The sequence below is a fragment of the Nomascus leucogenys genome, chromosome 20, assembly GCF_006542625.1.
Source record: "Nomascus leucogenys isolate Asia chromosome 20, Asia_NLE_v1, whole genome shotgun sequence".
In the NCBI taxonomy this organism is placed as follows: domain Eukaryota; kingdom Metazoa; phylum Chordata; class Mammalia; order Primates; family Hylobatidae; genus Nomascus; species Nomascus leucogenys.
In genome coordinates, this window is record NC_044400.1 from 2,695,596 (window position 1) to 2,723,504 (window position 27,909).

The 27,909-nt window shown below is 40.5% G+C and overlaps 1 protein-coding gene across 1 annotated transcript in view; it reads right to left on the reverse strand.

Moving 5' to 3' along the window:
* The window catches only part of LYPD6 (LY6/PLAUR domain containing 6), a 144,245-nt gene that overhangs the window by 36,113 nt on the left and 80,223 nt on the right, over window positions 1-27,909 (reverse strand). The window contains exon 2 of the mRNA XM_003278694.3: window positions 312-500. Within this exon, the coding sequence (XP_003278742.1) occupies window positions 312-429 (118 nt within the window). The 5' untranslated portion in view covers window positions 430-500. The remainder of the gene's footprint in view (window positions 1-311; window positions 501-27,909) is intronic.

Here is a 27,909-nt window from a genome sequence, read left to right on the forward strand (position 1 = left end):
TGGGATATGGTGGTTCACTTTAATAGCTGACTTAGGACTGGCATGAGTACCAGGGGAAGAGTGTCCAGAATCAGAGTGATTGTGTAGGGAACAGAGAAAACAAGCCCAATAATTTGCCTTAACACCACCAAAAATCTTCTTGTGAAAAGGTGAGGGTAAAGCATAAAACATCTTTTGTAAATTACCGCACCACCCCAATTAAATCACGAGAGGTTTTCACTATACTGAAGGATGCCTTTTCCTGGCCAGTTTTTGAACCACTTCTTATTTGAAATAAAGTGATATTTCTGCAGCAAAGAGAACAGTCTTACTTGAAGGGTGGAGGTAGATAATGTCTTTCACTGTGAAGTCTCGGGACTGAGCAGCTTTCAGACAATCCGCCAGCAGGCTCAGGAGGAGGAGCCAGGCCAGAGCAGGGCCAGGTTCCATGGCAGACTGAAGCGTCACTCATACAGAGGGCCTGGGAGCGGGCACTCAGGGCAACAGGAGAGAACTTGCACCTGAAAAATGAAGAAAGAATCATCTCAGTGATGGACTGGAGAAAGCCACGGGAGGCTTGGCTGAGCTCCCACGCTGGTAAGATGGGATGGAGAGCAATAGGGCACAAGGAAGTGGGTAGACATGGAGAGAAACTTTATCAACAGTAATTTTGGAGCACTGAGAACATTCCAGCCCAGATGTAGTCTTAATCAGATTGCTAAGGCTCCACTGGGAGCCATCCCTTCTCATATCCAGCAGAGATGGTATCAAGAGAGACTGAATTTTAACAAAATCCAGCTACTTTTTGCCAGGAGGCCAGGATGGCTTGCCAGAGTACGATAAAGAAGGCAGGAGCGAAAGCCCAGACGCATTTCCCTGAGAATGGTGCAGGTCAGACAGGGAGTTCAGCCATACTGGGCCACGGTGTCCATGCAAACCTACAGGGCAGACTTTCAGATTTAGGAAAACAAACAAACACAGGAAAGCTGACCTCCCCAAAATTAAGAAGTGCCTCCGTAACACAAAATCTCCTTAATGTAACTAATATTTGTTGGCCAGGTACTACTGAAGTCCTTTATGTATATCCATTTATTCTCCCAGCAACCCTATGAGGTAGGCATAATTATTAACCCATTTTGGGTAAACTGGGGTTCAGCAAGTAAGTAGCAGATCTGACTCCAACCCAGGCAATGTGGCTTTGGAGTCTGCATATTTAAACACTAGGCAATTCTGTGTTCTTAAGATTGACTTAAGGTGTATTTAAAAATCGGAATGGATGGGCGCAGTGGCTCATGCCTGTAATCCCAGCACTTTGGGAGGCCGAGGCAGGTGGATCACCTGAGGTTGGGAGTTCAAGACCAGCCTGGCCAATATAGTGAAACCCTGTCTCTACTAAAAATACAAAAAATTAGTTGGATGTGGTGGCAGGCACCTGTAATCTCAACTACTCTCGGGAGGGTGAGGCAGGAGAATCGCTTAAACCTGGGAGGCAGAGGTTGCAGTGAGCTGACTTTGTGCCATTGCATTCCAGCCTGGGCAACAAGAGTGAAACTCTGTCTCAAAAAAACAAACAAAAAAAACAACAAAAAACTGATAAGATGGTGTTGTCGCTATAGCACTAAGTGATTATTATCTACTGTGTCCTTTATTCTGATTGCCCTTTTCACTCAAAATTAAGGAAAAGACAAATCTGTAATAAGCCTGAATTGCTCTGCTTACTGGGAATGCAGAGATCTGTCTTAATTTTTATATAGGTGTTATTCTCTTGCTATCTTCTTGGTTTCCTATAAAGCTTATTCCTCATGTTCTACTACTTTTCCAAGTACCATTATCTCTATTGCTCTGCAAGAAGTCAAGGTTATTCATTTTATTTTAAGCTAGCTGAAAACCGACAGTTTTGATATCTTGTTTAATATAAATGTTCAACAAGATTTTTTAAATAGCATAATTACTTTGTAAAAATACATAGGCAAGGAAATATATTATGAAACAGAAACTCAGTAGAGAAAATCAATATGACCCAATCAGATCTAAAATATACTACAAAGCAAAATTAATCAAAACACAATGATAGAAAGTGTAAAAATGAACTTAGAAAGCAGAACACTCTAAGGAGCCCAGAAATAGACCCAATTGTTTATAGGGTGCAAGCAATTGTTCAAAATTACAGAATGGGACCACATTAAGTGAACAGTATTATAACTTTTTAAAATATTTTTTTAAATAGCTGAAACCATAAAATGCATAACATGCTAAATTACTTCCAGATGTGATTATTCTTTTTTAATTGGCAAATTGTTAGACAACAGAGTAGAGCTCTCATCACTTGTAACAGCTTGATAATGCCAACCTTGCTAATTTCATGCTCACTATGTCATTTTCTGTTTACAATTCCCCAAGCAAACCTGGCATTCAGGAAGAGAATGGGCCACTCAATCACTTAATAAATGTGACTGCCAGGCACTGGGCTGGACACCTGGTTGAACAATATGATGAAAAAACAAGTATCCACCAGTATCTTTCCCTTGCAAGTCAGCAGCAGAGACAAACATCACTTCATCTTGAATGAATGCAACAGTGCTTCTTTCCACATCCATCTGGCTTTCTCTGCCAGCATGGTGAGGTTGGTAAGGTGAGGCTGCACCTCTGGGACAGGTCTGCACAGCACCCCGTGGATACCTGGCAGCACCATGGCCAACACCCCCATCTCCTCCCAATCTGTATGTAGCAGGGCTCAGTTTGAGAGTCAGAGATCAAAATGGCATGAACATTATGTGTGTAACTATAAACATAAATGTGAACAAACACACAGACAAAAGACCGGAGGGGAAAATACAAAATTAAGATAGTAAAGCCATGGTGTATGAGTTAGCCCAGGCTGCCGTAACAAAATACCATAGACTGGGGGGCTTATACAACAGAGATTTCTCACAGTTCTGGAAGCTAGGAAGTCCAAGATCAAGGTGTTGGCAAGGCTGCTATCTCCTAAGGCCTCTCTTCTTGGCTTGCTGATGGCTTTGCCCTATATGCACGGTCCTGGTGTCACTTCCTCTATTCATAAGAACCCAGTCAGATTGGATTAGGGTCTTAGCTTTATGGCCTCAGTTAGCCTTAATTACCTCCTTTTAAAGGCTCAATCTCCAAATATAGTCACATTCCAAGGTACCAGGGGTTAGGCTTCAACATATGAATTTTGGGGGCACACATTTCAGCCCACTGCATGTTTTATGTTGTTGTTGTTTTGTTTTTTTAGGTAACATTTCCTCCCACATGATATGTCCCAGTGATGATGATGTTTCATCATTTTAAAAGAGTATAATTGATCTGAGGTGACACAGAGTTCTGTAAACTCCTTCCCAGGTTATAGGACCATGAGCTCATCAGGACAGGAACTTGCCGTGATTATCCTCACTTTCCCTGCCTCAGACCCTGGCCACAGAGAGGGCTCTGACAGCCCCTGTGGGAGTGGATGGGAACATTTATGTCAGACTATTTTAATACCTCAGGGTTGGCCTCCTGCCCTCTACTCCCTTTCTTCGTCAACTCATCCTTTGTTTTGCCATAAGAGATGAGTAATAAAAACATCATCACATCTGCTAAAAACAAAAATCCAGATCCACGCTACAGAAAAAGACTTAATTTGAAGTCATGGATCCTATATCTTTTATGACCAGAAATATGAGCAGATGGGAGTGAGAAACGTCTTGAAGGGATAGTTAAAAATTCACAGTATCGAGAATATGGAAAATTAGATTCATAGTAAAGTAAATAGTAAAGCAAACTCATGGCAAAGTCTAAATTGATGAGGATTAAGCATAGCAGAACTTTTGTTCTGGTTACTTTTTGGAAAAAAGTAACGACTTATAAAACTATGTGGCATCACTTCGATTTTTAACTTACTCTTCCATGTAATCGTATGCAGCATTTTCCATTTTTGTTTTGTTGCCTTTAATAGTGTATTTAAATTGTCAAACATGCTTCCCCCCTCCCTCCACCGTACCACTTATTTATCATCTAACTGGTTTGCAAATGTCTATGTGCAGAACTAAGAGTGATCATGGGACCTCCATGGTGCCTAACGCAGATGACGGGCCGACGGGTGCAGCAAACCACCATGGCACATGTATACCTATGTAACAAATCTGCACGTTCTACCCATGTACCCCAGAATTTAAAGTATAATAATAATAAAAAAAAATGGTGGGAGATGTCTTCACAATATATCATGATTCCACATCCTTTCTGATAAAATTATACGCTAATGCTAATGATATATTAAAGGACAATACCAAAAAACCAAGGCTCAGGTCAAAAAGGAGCTGGATATTTTTACAGACCAGACACAGAGTACATATACAATGTGGGGAAAATGCCATAGGGCTGCTGGGAAATGGGCCCAGTAGCAGGGATGTGGCAGCAGGAACTTGGCCTCTGTGGCGAGTAGTCTTACGTGTTTTCATGTGAGATAGGGAACTAAAACCAGGCTCACAGCATAACACTAGGGACTGGAGTACAGCACTCTGCTCACAGAAGCTAAAAAACCCAAATGGCGAAAAACCCCAAATGGCTACAATTGCTGCTTGAAGCTATGCCTCATAACAAGCGGGGCCTCATGAGAAAACAATCATAGTTCCTGCTTTGCAGCCAGAAACGAAACCAAGTCCCCCACAGCTTTCCTGACTGTATGGCAGAATCTCCATATCAAAAAAAAAATGTTTACTTGTATAAGAGATGCTGATGGAGGTCAGGAGCACATTGCCTTGTATCACCTTCCAAGGCCATGTCCTGTGTGTGCACAGGATGGTGGATCAGCGCGGATGAAATTAAAGCAACTATTTCATTCATTACAAGAGATCCACCTCTACTCATCATAGGAAAGAGCAAGTTGAATTCATTAGGCTGATTTGTTTAGCACAAGTTTTCAAATTTGGGGGATTCAAATAATTTTTTAACCATGAATTTCGTGTGTTTAATGCTGAATTTCCGAAATCTTAAAGTAGTTGAATTTTAATTCTCCCAATATATTTTACTTGTGAAATCATTTCTTCTTTGGAAAAAAAAAGGGTATGTCTTTTCTAGGTTTATGTGTAATTAGAAAAAGGACTGAAAGTATAGACACCAAAATAATATAGGATTTAGGGAGTGCTTTAATATTCATTTACATATTCAAAACATCTTAATGAGCATGTATTATTTTATAAAGAAAAAACTTTTAATAACATTTTTCAAAGAATGAGTTTGACAGACTTACTTTTTATGCACAAGTCAGTCAGCTTTTCACCTAAAACCAATGAACATAACCTCAAAATAGTCATATGTCTTCTAAAATAATAGATTCAATATGAAACAGAATGTTCTCTCTTCTCATCTCTTACCATGCCCTTCCCTGGTGTCCTAACATTATTTGGAAGATGCAAGCCTAAGACAACGAGGGAAAGGGGGAAAAGAGAGATGGAAATAAATCTAGACAACAGGAGGCAATGTGCTCATAGGGTACTATGCTGCTCACCACCTCAAATGATGCCACAACAGAAGAAGATTAAGAGGAAGGCCTGCACCTTGGTGTAGCCCGTGGAAGGAGAAACAGAGAAGTCATCTACCTGGTTCCTTCCTGCTTGATCACCACTGATCAAGCTTCACTCCACAAGGAATCCCCTCCCTCCCCTACACTTCAGCAGCCAGAATGGAGGGCCATAACCCAGTGTGGACGGACCCCTGATCAGGAAACAGAAAGAAAGCATCTGGCACAGAAATCTGGGTTTCTTTTATTGTATGAACACACTATGTTTATCCATTATCAGATGATAGACATTGGGTGATTTTTCACTTTTTGGCTATTGTGAATACTGCTGCCAACATTCATGTACATGTTTGTGTGTGGACATATGTATTCTGTTTTTCTTGGGTATATATGCAGGAGTGGAACTGCTGGGTCTTGTCGTTTTATGTTTTACTTTTGGAGGAACTGCCAGTTTTGCACTGAAGCTGCACCATTTTATATTCTCATCAGCAATATATCTGTTCCAGTTTCCCCACATCCTCACCAACACTTTTCTTTTTTAAAAAAATTATTGCCATCCTAGTGGCTGTGAAGTATATCTCACACTGGTTTTGACTTGTATTTCTCAAGCAACCAGTGATGTTGAACATCTTTTCATGTGCTTATTGGCCATCTGTGTATCTTCTTTGGAGTGATGTCTATTCAAATCCTTTGCCCAATATTTTGCCTGAATATTATCTAATTATTTTTGAGTTGTAAGAGTTCTGTATTCTGGATTCTAGATCCTTTTCAGATAAATGTTTGCGAATATCCTCTCCCATTCCGTGTTGTCTTTTACTTTCTTGATGGAGTGCTTTGATCTACAGACGTTTTTAATTTTGATAGAGCCCACACATTATTTTTTATAAACATAGATTTTGTTGCCTTATAAAAGTCACGACCAACACAGGACTAAAAAAAATGCATACAATGCAGAGTAAAAGAACTTGTCTACTTTATAGTAGACAAGGCTGTATTTTCCACCTCTCTTTTCCATGAGAAAAACAGGATGGGCCGGACTGTTTATTCATATCACCGACTGTTTACATTCCTGCAGTAAATCATGAAGCACCGCTCAATTAGTATTTTCTAGGAACTGAAAAATGAAAGATGAGTGGCATGCATTCACAATTAACCTAACAGCTACTGAAATACGAGCACTGCTAAGGGGATGTATCTTTTCCTCACAGATTCTCAGTAGTTGATGGAGCTTTAATCCACAAACCTCACAAATGTGATGCTGGACATGTTCAGATGATATGAAGTCTTTCCTGGGACTTTGATGCTTTTCCACAGAATCTGCAGTGCCTTTGTACTGTATTAGACATTTAGAAAAGACATTGTGTTTCCATTTTATGATGCTGCTATTTGAATATGCACTGCGGATCCTGTCCCTGAATACAGTTCTCTTTATGAAGAAGTACACTCTCATTTTCACAGCTCTGTGACCTTTCATTTGTTATTTATGAGCTTTTGCAAATCTAATACCGCTCTGACAGATTTAATTTGTGCTCTAAATTACCTTTGCATGAGTTACTCAACTGCTGGTTTTATTCCAATGGATTACTTGCTACATTCCAAAACAGAAAAAAAAAAAATTAGTTCAAGATCTATTGGACTTCCTCCACTTGGGAGAAAGTTGAGAAGAGTTGCATTCTGAACCTTCACTCTGTGGATGGTACTAGACAATATAAAGGAGGATTTCTACATCAGTCAGAGGCAAAGTGCTAGGACCATAAGCCAGGTCAAGTTTTACAAGTCTACACCCTAATTACTATTTCATGTATGGTCTATAAAATGAGATACTTCCACTTAAACTGGTCACTAGATGAAAATTAAGCACATTGGAAGCTATCTTAAGAACCAAGTACTAAATTACAAAATCTCAGGACTAAGTCAGTATATAAGCAATTATAAAGTGGCAAACAAATACAAATCTAAATATTTCAATGCTATTCAAATGGAAATTTAAAATAAATGCCTAATACAAGAGCAGAATGGAATTCTGAAGCCTCAAAGATCACAATCAATCTTGATTTAATTTTTAATATGGTGGTACCTTAGTTGCCTGAAAAAGTTAATACAGTTTCCAAAAGTATAAACTAAAGGTAGGTCTTTCGAAAGCTAAGTCTCCTTAAATATATCACTCTGACCACAGGCACCTTTCTTGCAATTTGGGAATTGCTCAAGATATGCCCTGCTTTAAAAACTTGTCTGGGGGCTAGGTGTGGCAGCTCACACCTGTAATCCCAGCACTCTGGGAGGCTGAGGCAGGAGGATCAACTGAGGTCAGGAGTTTTGAGACCAGTCTGGCCAACATGGTAAAACCCCATCTCTACTAAAAATACAAAAATTAGCTGGGCATGGTGGTGGCCACCTGTAATCCCAGCTACTCCAGAGGCTGAGGCAGGAGAATTGCTTGAACCCGGGAGGTGGAGGTTACAGTGAGCCGAGATCACGCCAATGCACTCCAGCTTGGGTGACAGAGTGAGACTTCATCTCAAATAAATAAATAAATAAATAAGTACATAAATAAATAAAATCGCAAATTCTTTCACATGTCTCCATTGAGATGTGAGGTCTACATCTTGTCATTTTGACTCTGGGCCAACTTTACTAACTAGCTGACCAGAGTGTGGTATAAATGATGCTATGTGATTTCCAAAGCTAGGTCAGACAGCGTGATGCAACTTACACCTGGTATTCTGGAATAATTATGCTGAAGCTCTGAGACACCATGTAAGCAGCCTAAGTGCCTTGAGGCTGCCATGCTATGAGGAAGCCCAAGTAGTCCACAAGGAGCTACTGAGACTTCACAAAAAGGAGAGCTGCCCAGCCAACCCCCGGGGGCTCCAATCCCAGCTCCTCCCTTCTATTCCATAGCCACAGTTACCTTGCAACAGCATAGAAACTTCCAGAAAAGCCTAGCTTAGCCCTTCTTACATTCCTGACCCACAGAAATCATGAGAGAAAATAAAATGATTGTTACTGCCTTCTAGCCACGAAGGTCTGTGGTGACTTGCAAAGCAGCTACAGATACCTAAACACAAGGAAGTGGAGCTAAAGAGCTTACTAGAAATTACAGTTCAGCTCACGAAGATAATTGCATTTTTAAGAACACATTGGTTGTAAGGTACAGAAATCCCAATCAAATAGGCTGTAACTAAAACTGCAACTGGGAAGGAAGGGGAAGCATTTTACTGTCTCACCTAACCATCCAGTTTAGACAAGGCTGGACTTGTCACCTTGTTTTCAGGAATTTTCATCCCTCAACTTTGCTCTGCCCCCTCTTTTACTTTTATTCTCATCAGGTCCTCCCAAACTACAGCCACCAGCAGTTCCAAAGGCATTCTCCAGAAGTCTCTTTTCAAAATGTTTCAAGAAAAGCTCTAAGAAAGGAGGGAGGTCCATCTTTGGACCAAGAATTGGCCAGAGGAATGTGCCATTCCACTTGCCGAGGGCTGCATCGCTAGCATGTAGCTGAAACAAGAGCAAAAGTGTCACTTTTATTGAAATCACAAGGTATGAGAGTGCGGGAGGTATTGGTTTCCCACAGGAAAACCTAGGTGTTTCAAGCTGAAGCAGAAGGACTGACTAGATGCTGGGAGAGCAAAACCACAGATGACCACTACAACAACAACACAGAGTTTGAATAACCTCACTAGCCTAGGCATGCAAAATGAAGCTAAAGGTTGCTCTGGTGAATATTTCCGCAAATACCAGAAGACAGCAGTGTTCCTTATTGACATGTTACCTATTGACAAGTAGGAACGTTACCTATTTTCTTCTCTAAAAATTGAATACCACTCCATTACAACTTTTCAAATCAAAATATAAGGTTGAAACAATAAAACCAAAGTTCTAGGGGGCATTTGCAATGCATTCTGCTCTATACTTCCCCCTTCTTATGGGAATGGGTCTTCTGCTAACACCAATCATGTGTTACTATTGAAGAGTTTCACATTCTTACATGGCCCAGTCTACTGGCTACTGTTATTTGGGTCAGTGTTGGACATTTTCACCAAGTCTGGCCAATTAGAAGTCTTCCTGAATATTTTTCAAGTGAGAATGGAAAAATAAACCAGTCTTCTCTGGTACAGGAGCCCCCAAGGTGTGACACGCAGGAACACGTGTATGCCATGTTCCTCCCATCATGGAGGAGGAAGAAGAGAACGAAACTTGCTGGCTAAGAGAAACGGTGATGAGAGAGTCTCAAAAGAGCCCCAACTGTGTTCAACCCTTGCATTTTTGGCCAATTTTTAACTCTTCCCTTAATTATTATAGAAGCCTTAACATCCATCCAATAAATCTCCCTTTGCCCAAGCTAGTTTGAGCTGGCATTCTGTCCCTTGCTGCCAGGAACTCCGGCTCCAAAAGAGTCCTCCAAAAGGATCCAGCCACTAGCTTAAATTTAGTTTTGTAAACAAATATGCTTTTTACATTAATATTTCTTTAAGCCTTATCAACTAAAGGTTAAAGGTGGTTTTAAAAATGTCAATAATAGAGAACTAGCCAGAGATGATCTCTCTTGGACTTCATAGACACTGATACTTTATTCTACACCTAGACGGAGAAAGTTATTCACACATACCCAATCTTAACTGCGAATCTATTTGCATAAAAATCAATGTTTTTTAAAAAAGTTCATTTCTCTTTCTGGAGCCCCTTGGCAAGGCTAGAGTTACGGGGAAAAGCTGTCTTGCCCCAATTTGATTTAAAGTTCAATTGCATCAAAATACTTCAATTCCTGAAGGGCAAATGATGTCTTGTTGTGTATGTCTAGTAATATACAATCATACATCATTTAACAACAAGGATACGCTCTGAGAAATGCACTGTTAGGTGATTTTTGGTGTTGTGTGAACATCATAGGGTGTACTTATACAAGCCTAGATGGTATAGCCTACTATACACCTAGGCTATTGAGTACAGCCATTATAATCTTATGGGATTACTGCTGGATATGCAGTCCATTGTTGACCAAAATGTCATTATGCGGTGCATGACTGTATTCACAATTCTAAAGGATGTATTTATTCTAGGAGCTATTCAGCTTGTTGGCTGTATGCTTGTTTGCTTTCTCCATCAATCTAAAGGTTCTTGAGAACGGACAAGAAGGCATTTTCAAGTGCAAACAGCCAGAAGGGAAAGGAGTCAAGGAACTCCCAGGCAGGAATGGAACACTAGGTACATGTCAGTTACAGCTTGTCATTTTTTATTTATTGGGAGGGGGTGGTGGTCTGAAGAAATTTTTGCCTTTAGTGTCTTTTATTAAACTTTTCTTATGCTTCAGAATGCCATTTTTCATTTTATTTTTTCCAGGAATTTTTACCCTAGAGATATTCCAAAAATGCAGAAGTATAAAATGTACTCAGAAACAATATAATAGTTCTAAGTGAACTAAATTGCAGCCAGGTCTGTTCTTACATTCAAAATAACCTGGTTCCAAATCTAACATCAGGCTATTAGGCATATGCTTTATATCCTTTAATCAATAAAAGAGTTATCTTGGCACTATACAGAGGTAGTCGTTTCTGTATTTGGAGTGATGCATTTACCTTTCTTTTATTCATGTTTCCAAATCTTCAGAAACAAGAAGTACTAGTAATCAGTTATAAAGCAGATGCTGCCTGCCATGCACCCGTGGAGATATTCTGCACTATTTGAACTGAGTTTCATTGGCAGTGCCCATGAAAGGTGTTTTGGGCCACTCTGTCATCATTTTAGAGGGCTGGCCTGAAGATTCTGTTTGAGGCTTTGAGATCAGTTCATTCTCCCACCCCGCCCAATGTCTTTGGCACTGCCCTGCTCACCCACATTCTTAAGGGTTTTCCGCCCTTCCTGACACCCCTCACCACATTGTCTGAAAGCCAAATGTAAACAAACCACTCTGAAATCTTTAACCTCTTCATGAAATGTTTCTTCCATTGCTTTGTGTTGACAGAAGCCCAGCTCACAGCAAAAAACTGCTGCTTCCTTTTGAGCTATTTCCAGTAGAGAGTACTCACTCTTCCAAGTCCCATGGATTCTGGGGACAGGAGGAAGCCAGAATTCAACCTCCCACCACAATTTACAAATCATGCCCTTTCTTTCTAAACAAATTCTCCTCCTTACCACAAAGCCTAAACCATCTGCCCTTGTAGCTAGCTGTCAAGAAGGGGTTAGAGAACGTGAAGAATACGGCTCACCTTCAACCATTAACAAGCACTTAGCCTCATCTTGGTTCCCACTCAAGATTGGGAAGAACCAACTCATGCTGAATCTTATGTCCTACTTGGCATGGAGTAGGGTTTTTCCCATGGTTCCAAGAATCCTGACCAAATGTTTGTCAAAAATCCTTGAGAGTTGTTTCCATTTGGCCTTTGAAATAATTTAAGTTCAAGAAAGAGCTGTAATTACTAATCTGGTAGGTGTGGAGAGTCCTCCCAGAATTTCTTACAGCACAGAAGAGCCAGCCTGTGCTCTCTTTTCTTGTAGGAAAAAGAAAAAAAAAATCAAACAGCCAACAACAAAACAATGGCTTAGGTAAAAACCCTATGGCTAAACCACTATTTGCAAACCACTGGGTTCATTAGCAGCCAACTTCTAAATCTTAACCAATATTTCTCACTTGATAATGAATATGTTTTAAAAACAAATCTATGTGTGTACATATCCTCCAAATCTGTGACCAATGCCTTCAGCTACACACAGTATGTCTCCTGACAGCTCAAAGACCATCACAGTTTTATTTCTGTGAAAGGGTATAAGATTGGCTAAATCAACCTAAACGATAATTTGACTTTTCAAACACATTTAACTAATTAGCACACTTATTTAGAGGAAAGAAGGATTTCCTCATCCTGCATTTGAAGGCAAAAACATGTATCAAATAAGCTCCCGACTCTGTATCACTGAGGCAGGAATTCTTCCTTTTAATGCACCATCTTCATTTATAAGTCTCTATAAATAATGATAATGAAAGAAGTGTATTATTGTAGCAAAGCAGAATATAATAAGATTTTACATAGCATTCATTCAGGCAGAAAAGGATACAGGGGTTATTAATAAAAGAAGGTTGTCCTTGATAATAGAACATTTTTGTTTTTGCATCTAAATTAATTTCTTTCTTAGAGAAAAAAGTAATGAGTAGCCTCCTATGGATAAGAAAATTGTCCTCCTTGTTTTCTATTTTACATGTTCACTCATTCACTCACTCATCATGCTCTACAAGGCAGTCATAGATAACATTATCTACTATATACATTATTGTTAATAGTTCTAGCATAATACTCAAATTCTTGAGCTCTCTTAGTAAAATCATTAATGTTATTAAAATAAAAGTCCCCACAAAGGCTGCTAAGAGCATGCGAGGAAATGCTGGCTTCAGTCACTTAGTGAAGAGTGAGCATGGTGTGATGTTGATGTGCCATCCTTAGAACCAAGGCCACATACATGTGACACGCAGGAAGAGGAGCCAGGTGACATGACTGCATCAACCCTACACAGGCATTATCCATGAAAACCAATAAGACATCCATAATCCTTCCTTCCAACTAGGGCAGCTTATCTGGAAGAAAAAAGGAAGGAAAAAATGGAGAGACACAGGGATGACACACAACCTGAGGGGCAGGTGCGAGCTGTGGAATGCCCTGGACTCCCTGATCCAAGGTGATCCCATTGAAGCTTTCCAGTCTCCAACCAGACTGGCAACTAGGGCCCAATTCTGTCTTCAAAACAACCCTAGGACAAACCTTTGGGGAGGAAGTAAAGTGGCAGCTCCAGCAGCAATGAGAAGCATCGGTTCTGGGTAGAAGGGGAAGTCTACAAGCCTTCCCATGATCTGGTGCCTGCCTACCACTTGCCCCTTGACATTTCAGCTCAACTGACAGCGCCACTATGAATAGGGGTCTAGTGCACCACTCTGCTTCTCATTCAGTGCCTTGGCTCCTGCTGTCATCCTTGGTTTCCTTCAATTCACTACTGAAGGTTCAGTTCACTTCCTTTAGAAAGCCTCCCATCCCCTCTCCTCACACCAGATCAATTAGGAACCACCTTCTCTGCTCCTGTTTTGGCCTCTACCTATCTAAGGTGGCTACAGGCCTTATTTCGTAAGGACAATGGGCTTTGTATTTTGACAGATTTGGGCTCAAGTCCCAGCTTTGCCACTTATTAGGACTATGACCTTGGACAGGTTACTTTTTCTTTCCTCATCTCTAAAATGAGACTGATAGCTTCTATGCTGTAGGGACATGATATGAATTAATATACCACGTATAGCTTTCATTAGTTATTATGACTGCCAACATGTAGTAGAACTGTTAAGATGACATAGTTTTTACTAAATTTTGAGCTCCTTAAGGGCATAAACTTTATGGACATCATCTGATTTATCCTTAGGTCCCCAAACCCTATAACATAGGAGGTCTCTGATAGCAGATTTGTTGATTTGTTGATTTGATACAGAAGTAATCATAATAACTGCTTTTATAACAGAGGGATGTGTGTGTATGTTGTGTGCATACTGACATGTGTACACATGCTACAGGAACTTGGAGGAAGAAAAGAATTTGGGGTGTTTCTGGTGAGGAGGGTGAGAAGATAAAGCCATCTTGAGACGATGGCATCTTTCGGGGAAATCTTCAAGTCTTTGAGTAATACTTTATCAGGGCTGGACTGGACCAGCAAAGGGTTCTGTCCCACATCTCCCAAATCAAGCTTACTCAGAGGTGTCCATGGGAAATACCGTGCATTAAGAGTGTGAATACACATGAGCATATTAAAGGCTCTGAAATGTGTTGCAGTGAAGAAATCTCTTTGGTTTTGCTTCAGTCAGCATTTTCCCCACACTTATTTGAACAGCGACACCCCCCACCCCCCACCCTGGCAGAGAGCTTATTTTTTCATGAACATCTATTAACGAGTCTAGTTTTCTGAGGAGTAGCTTGGGGAACCAATGTCCTATTCAAAGTGTGTTATTTTAGACATGAAGGAATTGAGGCACAGAGTATTTCAGGTATCTATCCACAGAAAAAAGCTGGCAAACAATTAGAGCTTCAAGGGCAGCCTCGTTTTCCTGCCACCCTGGCTAGGACACTTTTCAGCCCAGCGTGCCATGTCACAGTCAGCAGAAACATGGCAACTCTAAACCTTGCTTAACTTCAACAGAGAAAGGAGGCAATCATCTCATTTTGCAATGTACAGGGTAGTTAAAATCTACCCCAAATCTGCATCCCACCTATCAAAATTTCCCCCCTTCATCATGCAGCCTGATATCATCACAAACTGGAAATGTATTTAAGGTTCACAAATGTTTTCTTTTAAAATTCAAATAACCCAGATGCTTACTTTAAGAGAACCTTCCTTTATTGAATGCTTTGGGCCAATCTAATTCCTTGACCTCCACATCCCACCTGAGATACAGCTGCCCCCACGGTGCTGATGAGAGAGGAAGGCAGAGGCTGGGAGGTGGGCAGGGCAGTCCAGCTGATCCTCCAGCTACATATGAGGTCACCCTGTACCTCCTTGCCCTGTGGGGGCAGGTGGTTATCTGTCTTGGTGTTGCCTCCAACTGCCAACCCAGCTCAGGAGCCATTACATTTTATAAAGATCAGATAAACCTCTATGTTCATTCCGATAATCAAATAAGTATACCAGTGGTATACTTAATAATATATAAATAATAGTACATAAATAAATAAGTATACCAGTGGTATACTTAATAATAAATAATAGTACATAAATAAATAAGTATACCAGTGGGATACTTAATAATATATAAATAATACTACATAAATAAATAAGTATACCAGTGGGATACTTAATAATATATGAATAATACTACATAAATAAATAAGTATACCAGTGGGATACTTAATAATATATGAATAATACTACATAAATAAATAAGTATACCAGTGGGATACTTAATAATATATGAATAATACTACATAAATAAATAAGTATACCAGTGGGATACTTAATAATATATAAATAATACTACATAAATAAATAAGTATACCAGTGGTATACTTATCTGATTACTGGGCACTGGAAATAAAAGGGCTTAGAGAAAACGATGTTAAAATTCAATTGCAGAAACATGGATGAACCTAGAGGACATTATGCTAAGTGAAATAAGCCAGGCACAGAAAGACAAACACTGTATTCTACGATCTCACTATATGTCGGATCTAAAAAAGTTGAACCCACAGAGGAAGAGTTGAATGGTGGTTGCCAGGAGCTGATGGGGGAAGACGGGTAGATGGGAGATGTTGGTCAAAGGGTATAAAATGTCAGTGACATAGGAAGAATAAGTTCTGGGGATCTGATGTAGAGCATGGTGACTAGAGTTAATAACAGTGTATCATATACTTGAAAATTGCTAAGAGAATAGTTCTTAAATGCTCTCATCACTAAAAAATCTTAAGTATGTGAAGTGATTGATAAGTTAATTAGCCTGATTTAATCATTTCACAATGTACACATATTTCAAAACATCACGTTGTATACCATAAATATATATAATTTAAAAAATACTAATCCCAGCTACTCAGGAGGCTGAGGCAAGAGCACCTGTTCAGCCCAGGAGCTCAAGGATGCAACGAACTATGATGGAGCCATTGCACTCTAGCCCAGGCAACAGAGTGACATCCCTAAAAAATAAAATAAAATAAAAATAAATAGATACTACACAAATAAATAAAAGGAAAAACTTCACAAGCACCATTGCTAGAGGTGGATGTATTGTGGAGTTTAGTGAAGTCTAAGCTTCAGGGTACCTGATTGTATGAACCCCTGACAAGACCCTGCTCCTCCTTTTATGGTTGTAATTGTGTGTTCTTTTCCCTAAGGAGGGCCCTACTCTCTAAAAACCTGGATCCATCACCCCTGACCACAGTAATGCAATAACAATTTTTATGATTAATAATAATATCCTTTTCTCTGAGAAAGGATTAATAAGTAAGAATACATGCTGTCATTCTACTTTCACGGAAAGAAACAAAGAGGGAAAGATGCCACACTAACAAAGGCAGGCCTTCTCAAAATTGGGGAAGTAGAGTTACAGCTGGAGAAAACTATTAGCCTACTGAATAACCCCATTGTCTCTGCGCCTCCTCCAGCACTGCCCTGGAACACTCAAAGGGGGGAGGGTGTTGGGGGCCCCACGGTAAGTATAGTCAAGAGAAGGCTCCAGCAGCAGACACCGTGTTTTTTAGCTATTCTACGAAGGCTCCAAGAAACCATTTCATCTCATCACCCTAAGTGGGGCAGAGTCCTGGCTCAGGCTGACCAGGAACCACTACAGCAAGGACATGAGGTGCTGGGCTCCAGAGCAGACAGACCCCAGGCCCCACTACTCACTTGCTAGGCTTACTGTGAGGGAGAATAGGTAATGCATCAAAAGCAGTGTGGTGCAGTCCAGGAGCACGGGCTCTGGGGTGGGCCAGCTCAGCCTAGCATGCTGACTGCTACTGGGAAGGTTGCTTAGCCTCTCTGTACCTTAGTTTCCTCAACTGCAAAACAGGGAAATTAAAACCTCTAGTTTACAGGGCTCTTAGGAGGTTTAAAGGAGATAGTACACTTTGAACAACGCTAGCACATGCTTACTAGCTAATATAGTCCTCAAAATCGGCTCACAGTAGGCAAAGAAGGCACCCGGTTACTCATCTGGGTCAAGACACTGCCCAGGAACATTTGCTTTCCATTCAGAAAGGACCTTTGAAAGGTCTTCCAAAAGGAGCCATGGCATGCCAAGCTCTATTATAAGAAGTCAAAAGCCTGGGTCACCTGTCAGACTTTCTAGCTGATCCCAAGCTAAGATCAGCATCTTGTGGTGAGGATAAAAACACAGGCAGAAGTAAGGCAAATTAGTTAGGGAAGGTCTGGGGCAGACTTTCTCAAATTTGAAAAGTGTTTTCTCCTATAAAAGGAGAAAACAGTTTCACAGACAGAACCTCTCCCACTCCGTTAACTAATGAATGTTAATAATGATACTACTTATGAATACAGACAGAACACTGAGATTAAGCTTAAAGCCCATATGTGGCTTTAAAACTAAATAAAAATTGCCAAATATAAATATTATATTCAAATAAAATATATTGGTTATGTGGAAAATAACAGCAACAATTAACATTTATTGAGCACTTACTATAGGACTGATTAGTATAAGATTGCCACTATTCCATCGTTTTCGACCTACAAAAAGAGCAACTTCATATGGCTCAACCTAGTATGTGCAAGGTGCTTCCATAAGTGCTTTCTGTAATCCCCACAACACTCAGTGTAGTAGGGGTAATTGTTATTACTCCATTTTACAGATACAGAAACTGGGACATCAAGAAATAAAAATGCATTTTTTTTTTTGAGATGGAGTCTCGCTCTGTCACCCAGGCTGGAGTGCAGTGGTATGATCTCAGCTCACTGCAACCTCTGCCTCCCAAGTTCAAGTAATTCTCTTTCCTCAGCCTCCCAAGTAGCTGGGATTATAGGCATGCACCACCATGCCAGGCTAATGTTTTGTATTTTTAGTAGAGATGGGGTTGTTGGCCAGGCTGGTCTCAAACTCCTGACTTCAAGTGATCTGCCCGCCTTGGCCTCCCAAAGTGCTGGGATTACAGGCATGAGCCACCACATCCAACCCCAAAACACACATTTTTAAATCTAAAAAGCTGGCAGGTGCCTGAGACCTGAGAGCAATAAAGCATCCTGGGGATGAGGTGATGGAGAAATAGACCCAGATAAAAGTTTGGGGCAGTCCGTGTGAACTAGGACACGGAGACCCTGAACAATGTCTTCTGCAGGAGGGATGGGACCACTGAAGACAACCTTGCCTTGGTTCCCTTTTGGTTTTGCTTATTTTCCTGTTGTTTCAGGGTGGGGCAGAAAGAGGGCTTCCCTGGTACATCCCAGGAAGACAAGTGCTGGCCCATAGTAGCGAACAACAGTTGTGGGAAAACCTGCAAAGGGGAAGAAGAAGGGGAAAGGATGATGAAAGGAGAGAGGGAGATGAAGGAAAGAGGGTATCAAAAAGGACCAAGATTTCCAAATTTGCTGCACATCAGAATCCCCTGGGGATCCTGAAAAACTCTTGACGATGGCGATCACCCATTACCATTTCACTGCTACGGGATGCGACCTTGACACTGGGATTTTAAGAATCCTCCAGGTGATTCTAATTTGCAACACAGTTTGGGAAACCTTATAATGCTTCTGCAAAGTTGCCAGCGGGAAGAAACAGCCCGAAATGTGTTCTATTACTCCACAGGCTGCAGCAAACAGCACTGAGAAGTTCTCCACACGGCTCAGTCAAGGGGCTCTTAGCAGTCCTGCATAATCAGAGTACGATGTATTCCACCAGGTCTCCTCTCTCTATCCTGCCTGTGGGTCTTCCAAGTCTTTGGGGAAAGGAAGTAGGCAGGCCCTGACCTATGAAACTACCATGGCATCTTTCCTGGTTTCTACAATGCTCAGCCCTAAACCTGATGGGATTCTCTTCACTTCTTTGGCCGTAACTTCCCTAAAGTGTTTTTCACCCTCTTGATGGAAGTGGTTGTCTGGTGTTACCCTTGAAATACTCCAGGTGAAGTACACTCTACCTTTCCAGCCAAGCAAACTGGATTTTTATGACAACAAAACAGAAAATGTCTTGAGGCCTCTCCAGGGACAAACATACACTCACACCCATTACTCTAAAGGTAGCCAGCGGGACGGGTCAGATTTTGAGAAATGAAACACACACAGACAGGAACATTTTCAGAGGCAGCATGGAGCGACCAGAAAAGAACAGCTTTTGCAGACTGCAGACTTGAAGTTTGACTCCTGCTCTGCTACAAAGAGCAGGGTGAACTTGACCAAGAAAACTTCCCTGCAGTTCAATGTCCTCGTTTGCAGTGGCACACTGAGATGCCTTCAGCTCACTGGGACCCCCGCCCTGACATCTGGACGGTGAGTAACTATGCTTGTGAGAACTAAGCCTTGATTACGTGACCCCTCTCTAAAGGTGGCATACTTTCTGTCTTTTCTTTCCAGTCACTTGTTCTGATGTTATTCATAGCGGAAAAGCAGGCAGGCCTGGGATTAAGGCAAAAGGGAATAAATACAAGTAATGTAGTCAGGAATCAACAGGAAATGTAATGATACTTTCATTCTGATTTCACTCTGTAACGTAGAATAACATAGTTCCAATATCAAAACCATACAATTTCTGTAGTTACACTGTACCCTGCAAGGTCTTTTTCCTTTTGAGCAGAAAGAAACACACACACACACACACACACACACCCTGAGCACATGTTGTAGAGAATTATTCTACAAGAGGCAAAGGAATTTGATCAAAAGTCTTTGAAGGATTGGCATTTGATATGAGGTAACTGGTTGTTCTAATTCCTGTTTTTATGCTTATAGGGATCTGAAGCTTTCTGCCAGCTTGTCTGTGCACGAGAGCACGCAGGTAGTGAGGATAAATGCTACAATGATTCTCTGTAACAAGGGCAGCAAAAGAAAGGGTCTAAGTCAGCTGTCCAATAAGCCTTTCTGTAATGACGGAAATGTTCTATGTCAGTGCTGTCCAATTTGGGAGCCACCAGCCACAACTGAAATGTGTGACTGAGGAACTGAATTTAATTGTATTTAATTGAAATTTAAGGTAAATAGTCACATGTGGCCAGTGGCTACAGTACTGGACAGTAGAGTTCTTAATTAACGATAAATGAATAAAATCCAATCACTTAAAGCTGTGACCTCAGAACCAATTAGGACTAGGGTGAAGAAGAATGAGTATTACCTAGTGAAATACCAACACATCAACATTAATTAAATAAGAAAATATAACACAGCTGCTTCTATGGGAGATACTCTGGGCCTGATCATTAGAGCCCAGTAAAAGGGGATCAAAAGGAAATGAAATAGACCAGGCATCATACCTGCAGAAGTACTACAAAGAAACACTCCACCCTCACCTTTCTTTTGTAGTTGATGGCTGAAAATGATAGATTATTTGAAAAGAATCCTTCCATGCTTTACATTTGACTCCGTCAATTACCCTCTGAGGTAGGTTATTATCTTAATCCCAGTTTTTACAGATGAGTAAGCTAAGGAAGATCAATTGTCACCTGTAATTGTATTACAGAAAGTAGCAGACTCAAAACTTGAATTGAAGCAGCCTGGTTTCATATGCCAGGTTTTAAAAGTCTTCAGCCAGTTAGAAGATAAGGTGAACAAAAGAACTGCCTTTGAGAGGAGGCTGGCTTGCTCAATGTATCCTGGACATGCTAAGAATGTGTCACTGTAGGGAAAAGTGGTCATTTGGGTTTTAAGAAGTATAAAGTAAGGATGTGAAAGCTGGGTGCTGAAGAAGGGTGAAGAGAAAGAAGCAAACATTGAAACCTGGGGCTCTGGGGTACTCGCACTTTGCCAACTGGCCAAATGCTCTAGGCCTTCCCTGAATCTGCTAGCTTCTCCTCAAGCTATTAAAGTCAATGGGAAGATTGTGGACAGGTATCTGAGAAATAGCGCAAGTCTTGAGAGAATTAGAGGAAAGAAGTGTTTCTATATGTTAGAAGTTGGTTTCTCTTTAACCCAGTTTGCTTTAACTATAAAATCTTACCAATACAGATCAAAATGTAGGTTATTTTAAAGGGCTATGTCCCCCATTTCAATCTCTTATTATTACTCATTTCAGAGAGTTCCAAATTTTTATGTTCTAGATAATGCGTGAGCAACATCTTGCTGCTACATTATATGGTCTATGCCCCATTATTTTCTTAGAATAAATTCCTAGACATGAGGAAAAAAAACGAAATGATCGAATCCCAGCTTGCACTGGTTGGACAAGTAAGAATGTGGAGGTTTCCCTTCCCCTACAATTGTGTCACAAAGGAATTTCCATATTGTCTGGAAATCTTTGTTCCCTTTGGCTTATAATCAACAGGAGAAAAAAGAGGATCTCTCTCGGTCCCTTCCTGCTGTGAAGATTTGATGAGGCCATAGAGATCGAGCCCATGCAAAATCAGAAAACATCCAAATTGTCTGCAATTTAATACAACCAGTCCCACTTACCACAAGATGAGTGAACAAAGCATTTCTCCTCCAGTATTTATTACACTGCAAGTTCAGCATCTCCCAGTAGTAACTCAATGCTCATGGCAAAAATGAAACACAAATTTTGGATTATTGGTTTAGTTGGGAAAATTCATTCATTTAATAAATATTTACTGTGTCTAATATGTATTAGGTACTACTCTAGGTTCTGGTGTTACAAAGAAAACAAAACAGATGAAAACAATATTGATATTCTGGTTCATTATATTTCTGGTTTATCCCAGCTCAGTATTTTTTGGAAGAAAAAAATTAATTCAATATCAATTAATATTGGGATTCACTTAAAAATCCAGCTGATCAAATATAGCTCAACACAGGTCAAGTTTCTTTCAGTGGTATAATCCTTGGGAACTCTTTACTCTAAAATGCAGCATCAAAAATTTAACACATGAAATCCTTTCTGGTTACTTTGCAGATCCCCAAACCCCAGAATGGTTCTACACAGTTTTTCCCTCCCAACATGCAGTTTCCCCATTTTACTGATCCTACTTTCTAAATACTCTTCAAATCACTTCCCCTTTCTTTATCATGCCTATGGCCTAAATTTTAGTTCAGACCCTTAATTTTTGCTGGTCTGACTGTTTCTTTTCTTTCCAAACATTCTGTATTACAGTTTTCTAAAAGATCTAATAATACAGCTCCAGAGTTAGAAACTGTCAGTGGTTCCCCACTGCTCACAGGATAAAGTCTAAATGCTTTATCAGTTTATACAAGGCAGTATAGAGCTGATGGTGAGCCCCAGTGGGAGAATCATAAAATAGGCCCTGGGATTCTGGAGCAAGTTCATGTCATCTGCAGTAGAAGAATAAAGCCCTTTTAAGAAACTGCCCTTGGCATGTTACTGATTTCTGCTAACAATGGAGTGTTGCCAGTGTGATAATGAGTGATCCTGAATCTGGAACTACCCATCATGAGCTGGGTTCTATTGGGCATGCCCAGTCACAAAGGCACTCACACCCAGCAGAGCCCCAGCCAGCATTGCTACCTGGGGGCTTGTGGACTGCCCGGTCCATAGGCACGAGATCCTGCACAACATAACATCTTCCCATGCTGTCACAGAAAAGAGATGCAAGATTGGGCCCAAGACCATGGAATCCAGTGTTGTATCACATACCGCACCACTCATAAGCAGCAGGCCTCACAGAACACTAGAACTGCCTTCTAAATGTGCAGCTGAAGCACCAGCTAGGAGGCGATCTTCTGAAAGGATGTGGTGCTGTCCTTCAGGATGCAGCATACGCACTGCATCAGAGTCCTCCACAGGGTGCTATGTCTCGAATAGGAAGATGGCATGGGCCCCAAAACCAAGAACAGGAGTAGCCCCACTTATTAGCACTCCTGATAACTCACCAGGGGATTCTAGGCTTCTCCTTCACAAAACCCTGGGCTTTGTAAGGTGGGAGGTCCTGGGCTCCTTACCCTCTTGCCAAAGAACTTAGCAAGGGTCCCACTGAACTACAGTTATAGCTGCCACGAGGGCACCCTGGATTCTTTGTGTCCAGGGACCAACTGGCAGAGATAACTCACCCTAATTGGCAGGAAGAGGCAGGGCTGTTTTTACCCAGGTAAGGCAGAGAGGAATACATATGAAACCGAGGCAACCCATGTGGGTGCCTCCTGATACTCCCTTACCCCACTGTAACTGAACAGACACATGCAGCAATCCCAGCCTCTGAAGGGCATGACTACAAAGGTTTCATTCCCCCAGGAAAGAGGATTTGGGTCACATCATTAAGTAAGCCAGGAAGACCCACCAAGGTGACAATTAGGGATATGGAGAACTCAGAGTGGGTAGCTCAGGAAGGAGAAGATGAGTACCCACTGCAGACCCCAAATTAACTGTCGTGAGGAAGGGATATAGTTTGTCATGCTAACCTTCCTCTTCTGAGTTCTCTCTCAGGAAAAGCAGCCCATGGAAATCACGGAGGCACTGCTCTTCAAACTTGAGTGGAGAAAGAGGTCTTTAAGGTACAACTGTGGCAACTGACTCGAGATTGTTAGCTTTGTCAAACTTTCTTAGAATTACAGGTTAGGCTAGGCATGGTGACTCATGCCTATAATCCTAGCACTTTGAGAGACCAAGGTGGGCAGATGGCTTGAGCCCAGGAGTTCAACACCAGCCTGGGCAACATGAAAAGAAACCCCATCTCTACAAAAAATACAAAAAAAATTTACAAAAATTAGCCTGGCACAGTGGTGTGCGCCTGCAGTCCCAGCTTCTCAGGAGGCTGGGGTGGGAGGATCACTTGAGTCCAGGAGGTTGACGCTGCAGTGAGCTGTGATCATGCCACTGCACCCCAGCCTGGGGGACAATGTAAAACCCTGTCTCCAAGAAAAAAAGAATTACAGTTTAGTGTAAGGCCCTTCTACCCAGCCTTTCCTTCTTTCTTTCCTTCCTTCCTTCCTCCCTCCCTTCCCTCTCTCCTTCGTAAGGGTGAGACCTGCATTGCAGTCTGATAGCTCTCCAAGCCTTCCCCAGCTCCAGCACCACTTCCCTTAGAGATATTTCTCCCGGTCAGTTGCTCTCAGCATCTGCTTCCATCCTTCCTAATCTGCCTGTACCATCTCTAGGCTTAGCCCCCTTCTTTGCCCCTAGCAAGCCCCCTGCCTTCTGCCATGTGCATCACAGACTCCACACTAAACAGCCATCCTCCTTTCTCAGCCAGGCAGAGGGGGATCTATACTACTCCCTCTGCTCTCTCTCCAGGAACCGAGGTTTGGCAGCCAGTCTAAGGACAAGAGTTGATTCTGGCCCTGCTTTCCCTATTTGTTTTTGCACGGCCCGTTCAAAAGGATCTGCCTGACTGTGGAGCACAGATTCCTCCACATCCTACACCAAGTTGTAGGGTTCCACATATTTATACTACACAGCGTGCATCCCAAAGAATGTCTCTTTCCCATTGGACAGTGATAAAATCTAGAGTCTGTGTCCATCTATAAGGAACACCCACTACCACCTCTGGCTGAGTGTTGCCACAAGGGCTGGTGAGGTTAGCTCTGCTGAGTTTTTAAGAAATCTCAGAAGTCTGTACTTTTATTGTAAGATCACTGCATTTTTAATGTTGTAAACTGGTTCAAAATTAACAAAATGTAACAGGAGGACAAATGCACCCCATGACTGTTTTGGTTCTTGCCTGTCAACTGGTGTCCACCATTCTAAATCCTCCAACAGCCTCAACATGACCTCCACAGAATGCCTGTTAAGAAGCTAAACTGTCACCATTTTAAGAAACTAAGTCATTATATTTTGGATTTTGTCCTTTCAGTTCATGGGGTATTTCATAACCCCAGGGTACTACAGAATATATTAACTTCACCAAAGAGGCAATTAATTTATTGTCTTATTCAACAAGTATGTTCTGAGAATTCAATATGGGTCAAGCCCTGTGCTAGTTATGAAGGTTCAGATTGGTGTAAGAGTTGATCTTTATCCTCCAGAAAATCATAATTTAATAGGAAAGACAGAAATGTTAAAAGTATAATTTTATATTATTTGAGGTGATTTTAATATGTATGTTCTCTACTAAAGGCCAATGTTTTGATTTTTCAAAGAATAGCACCATCTTTCAAACAAACAAAAATATATTGCAAATTTCAAAATACTATTTTTTTGAAACACTTTTAAACCATAAGCTATTTCCAAAGATAAGATTTTAATGGATGAGAAATCTTATCATTACAAAACTGTAGAACATGAGAATTTGAGAAATATTAACAGTGAATATTAAAAATACATTAGGGAACATTTAGTAAATGTTTTAACAAATGCTTTAATAAAATCACTTTAAAATTATATCTTATTCTAATACTCTGAAATTTCTCTGAATAGTGGCATAAAACACAAATTAATCTGAGGGAAGTAAAAAGGTACAATACAAGTTTTTTAACATCTATTCTATCAAAGTTCCATTGCCTATCAAGTCCTATTTCCAATTATGTAAATTTGTAAAAATATACAAACACAACACCAACTAGTTCTAGGGAAAAGTGGCCATAGATTCTGGGATTGCTAAAGAACCACCTACACATTTTAAAGATGCAAGTGGCCACCCTTTGGCCAGTATCCCTAACTTATGCACATTTTCAATAACCTGTAAAGGTTATAAGATATGTTCTTATTGATTGTGCTGTATGGTGCAGAATGCGGATGGACCCCAGAGTTAGAGTAGACTTGGTAATTGTTCTCAATACCTCTTCCCTTCTTCTTCCCCAAAACGCACAATCACATAGCACATCAATTGCCAGGTACTGTCCTGGTGCCACAGAGTAGATATGTGAACTTTGCTTTTCTAGTGACCCTGGCCAACACTTTAAAACACAAAAATTGAAACTGCTCCATGTCAGTGAGTATTGGGAGAATTTTAACAACCAGATTAAAAGGCCAATCAATAGGTAAGTCCCCAGGGGAAGTGCTGATGCCAGGGAACAGATGAACTGTTAACTGATTTCAAGAATAAATGGAAAGTGCAAATCTCACAGAAATGAGGTGGAAAGGAGAATAAAACAAGTGGGAGATGAACAACTAAAAGAATTTTGGGCCAGATAAACTGTAGTGTGGTAAGTCTGTAACACAGTAGGAAGATGAAATTCTTCTTTTTTCTAATCTTCCTCTCTCTCTATCTCGTCATTTCATTTTTCTTTACACATGAGAAAATTTGGGCTGGTTTATTTATCCATGTTTCTGTATCATGTCGCAGTAAATCAGAAGGTAGAAAATGTACCCAGTAACTCACAAACTCAACCTCCTCTTTCCCCCATCTTAGTCTCTCCTGGGCAAGGAAAGGCTGCCTGGCAGGATGTTGGTGCCATAATTACTGAGTAACAGAGGGTGTCTGGAGGACCCAGTTGGGGACACCCAAATATCCTCAGTTTGCCTTGGGTGAGGAAAAGGCCAACTGCAGATGGTACTTAAAGGTGTGTTAATCCTTAAAGTCAAGAAGAGGGGAAAACACAAGCCCTGGGAGAGTTTTGGAGATGAGTGTAACATTCTCAAAAACAATAGAAATTCGGAAAAAAATATAAATATCAGAAACCTAGCAAAATACAGTTGCTATGATTTGTCTTAAAATTCAGCTCTGGGCTTCTAGGCTCAATAGGTAGTACGGAGAGCATGATGAGTTAATGATTAGGAAAGGAAAACACTGAACTAGCACATCATTCACAAATGGGAATTCTCCTAGAAATAATTATTCTCTATGTTCCATTTTCATTTCTGCCATAAAAGGCAGTTTGGATCCTAATATGATATTACTTTTTACATATACTTTTTTTGCTTAAAAAAAGTTGACACAGTATTTTGGCTTCCAATGATAATATTGCTCACAATGCAATATTGAAAACTGACTTCTAGTCAATTGGATATAGACAGCAGAGACACTGCTGGTGTGAGAAAGTTCCCTTAGATGCTATGTTTATGCTGCTCTTGGACCACAGCCTACACCTGACTGATTGGCAACAGAATCTGTAAAAGCAGGCTATTAGAGTTGAGAAACAGACTCGAGAACTCTAGAGTAGAATCAGAAAATCTGTATTAAAAAAAAATAAACAAAAATAGCTTCTCTGCTGGATTCTAAGGATTTCCAGGTATGGGAACTTGAAGATTAGATCACGAAAAACATAGATAAGTGTCATCTCTAAACACCAGTCCACAGAAAAAAAAAAGAAATAAAATTAGCTAATAAATCTTTTTTAAATGCTCAACCTTATCAGAGTTAAAGAAATGTGAATCAAAACAATTAGATCCGATTTGTACACCCATAAAATTGGTAAAAAGGTTTTCATTTGATAATATCCTATGAGAAAAGACAGTTTCATTTGAAAAGCAAATTAATTTGTATCTTCTGGAAAGTTACTAGGCAGTACCTATTCAGTTTCTAAATGTATATACTCTTTAATCCCCAAATTCCATTTCCAACAATTTTCCTAGCTGATAAATTTCAAAAGTGTGTCAAGATAATATAGGTGAGAATGCACTTAATCTAAATACATGATAATAGGAGGTAGGTTTATAAAGTACAATCATATAAAAGAATATCTTACAGACTTTAATAAGACCATACGCTATATTATGAGAAAAAAAGATGCAAACAAGAATGTACACTAGGTCCCTTTTGTGATTTTTAAAAGGCAAATGCATAAATACATATACATATATATGTGGCCGCTATGTCTAACCTTTATTTTCTAAACTGTGTTAATGATTATCTTTGGGGAAAGAGCCATCACTAAGGGAGTGAGGGAGGTTTTAAACTTTTCATTTTATATTTCTCTATACTGTTTGCATTTTCTTACCATGTGTAAGTATTCAA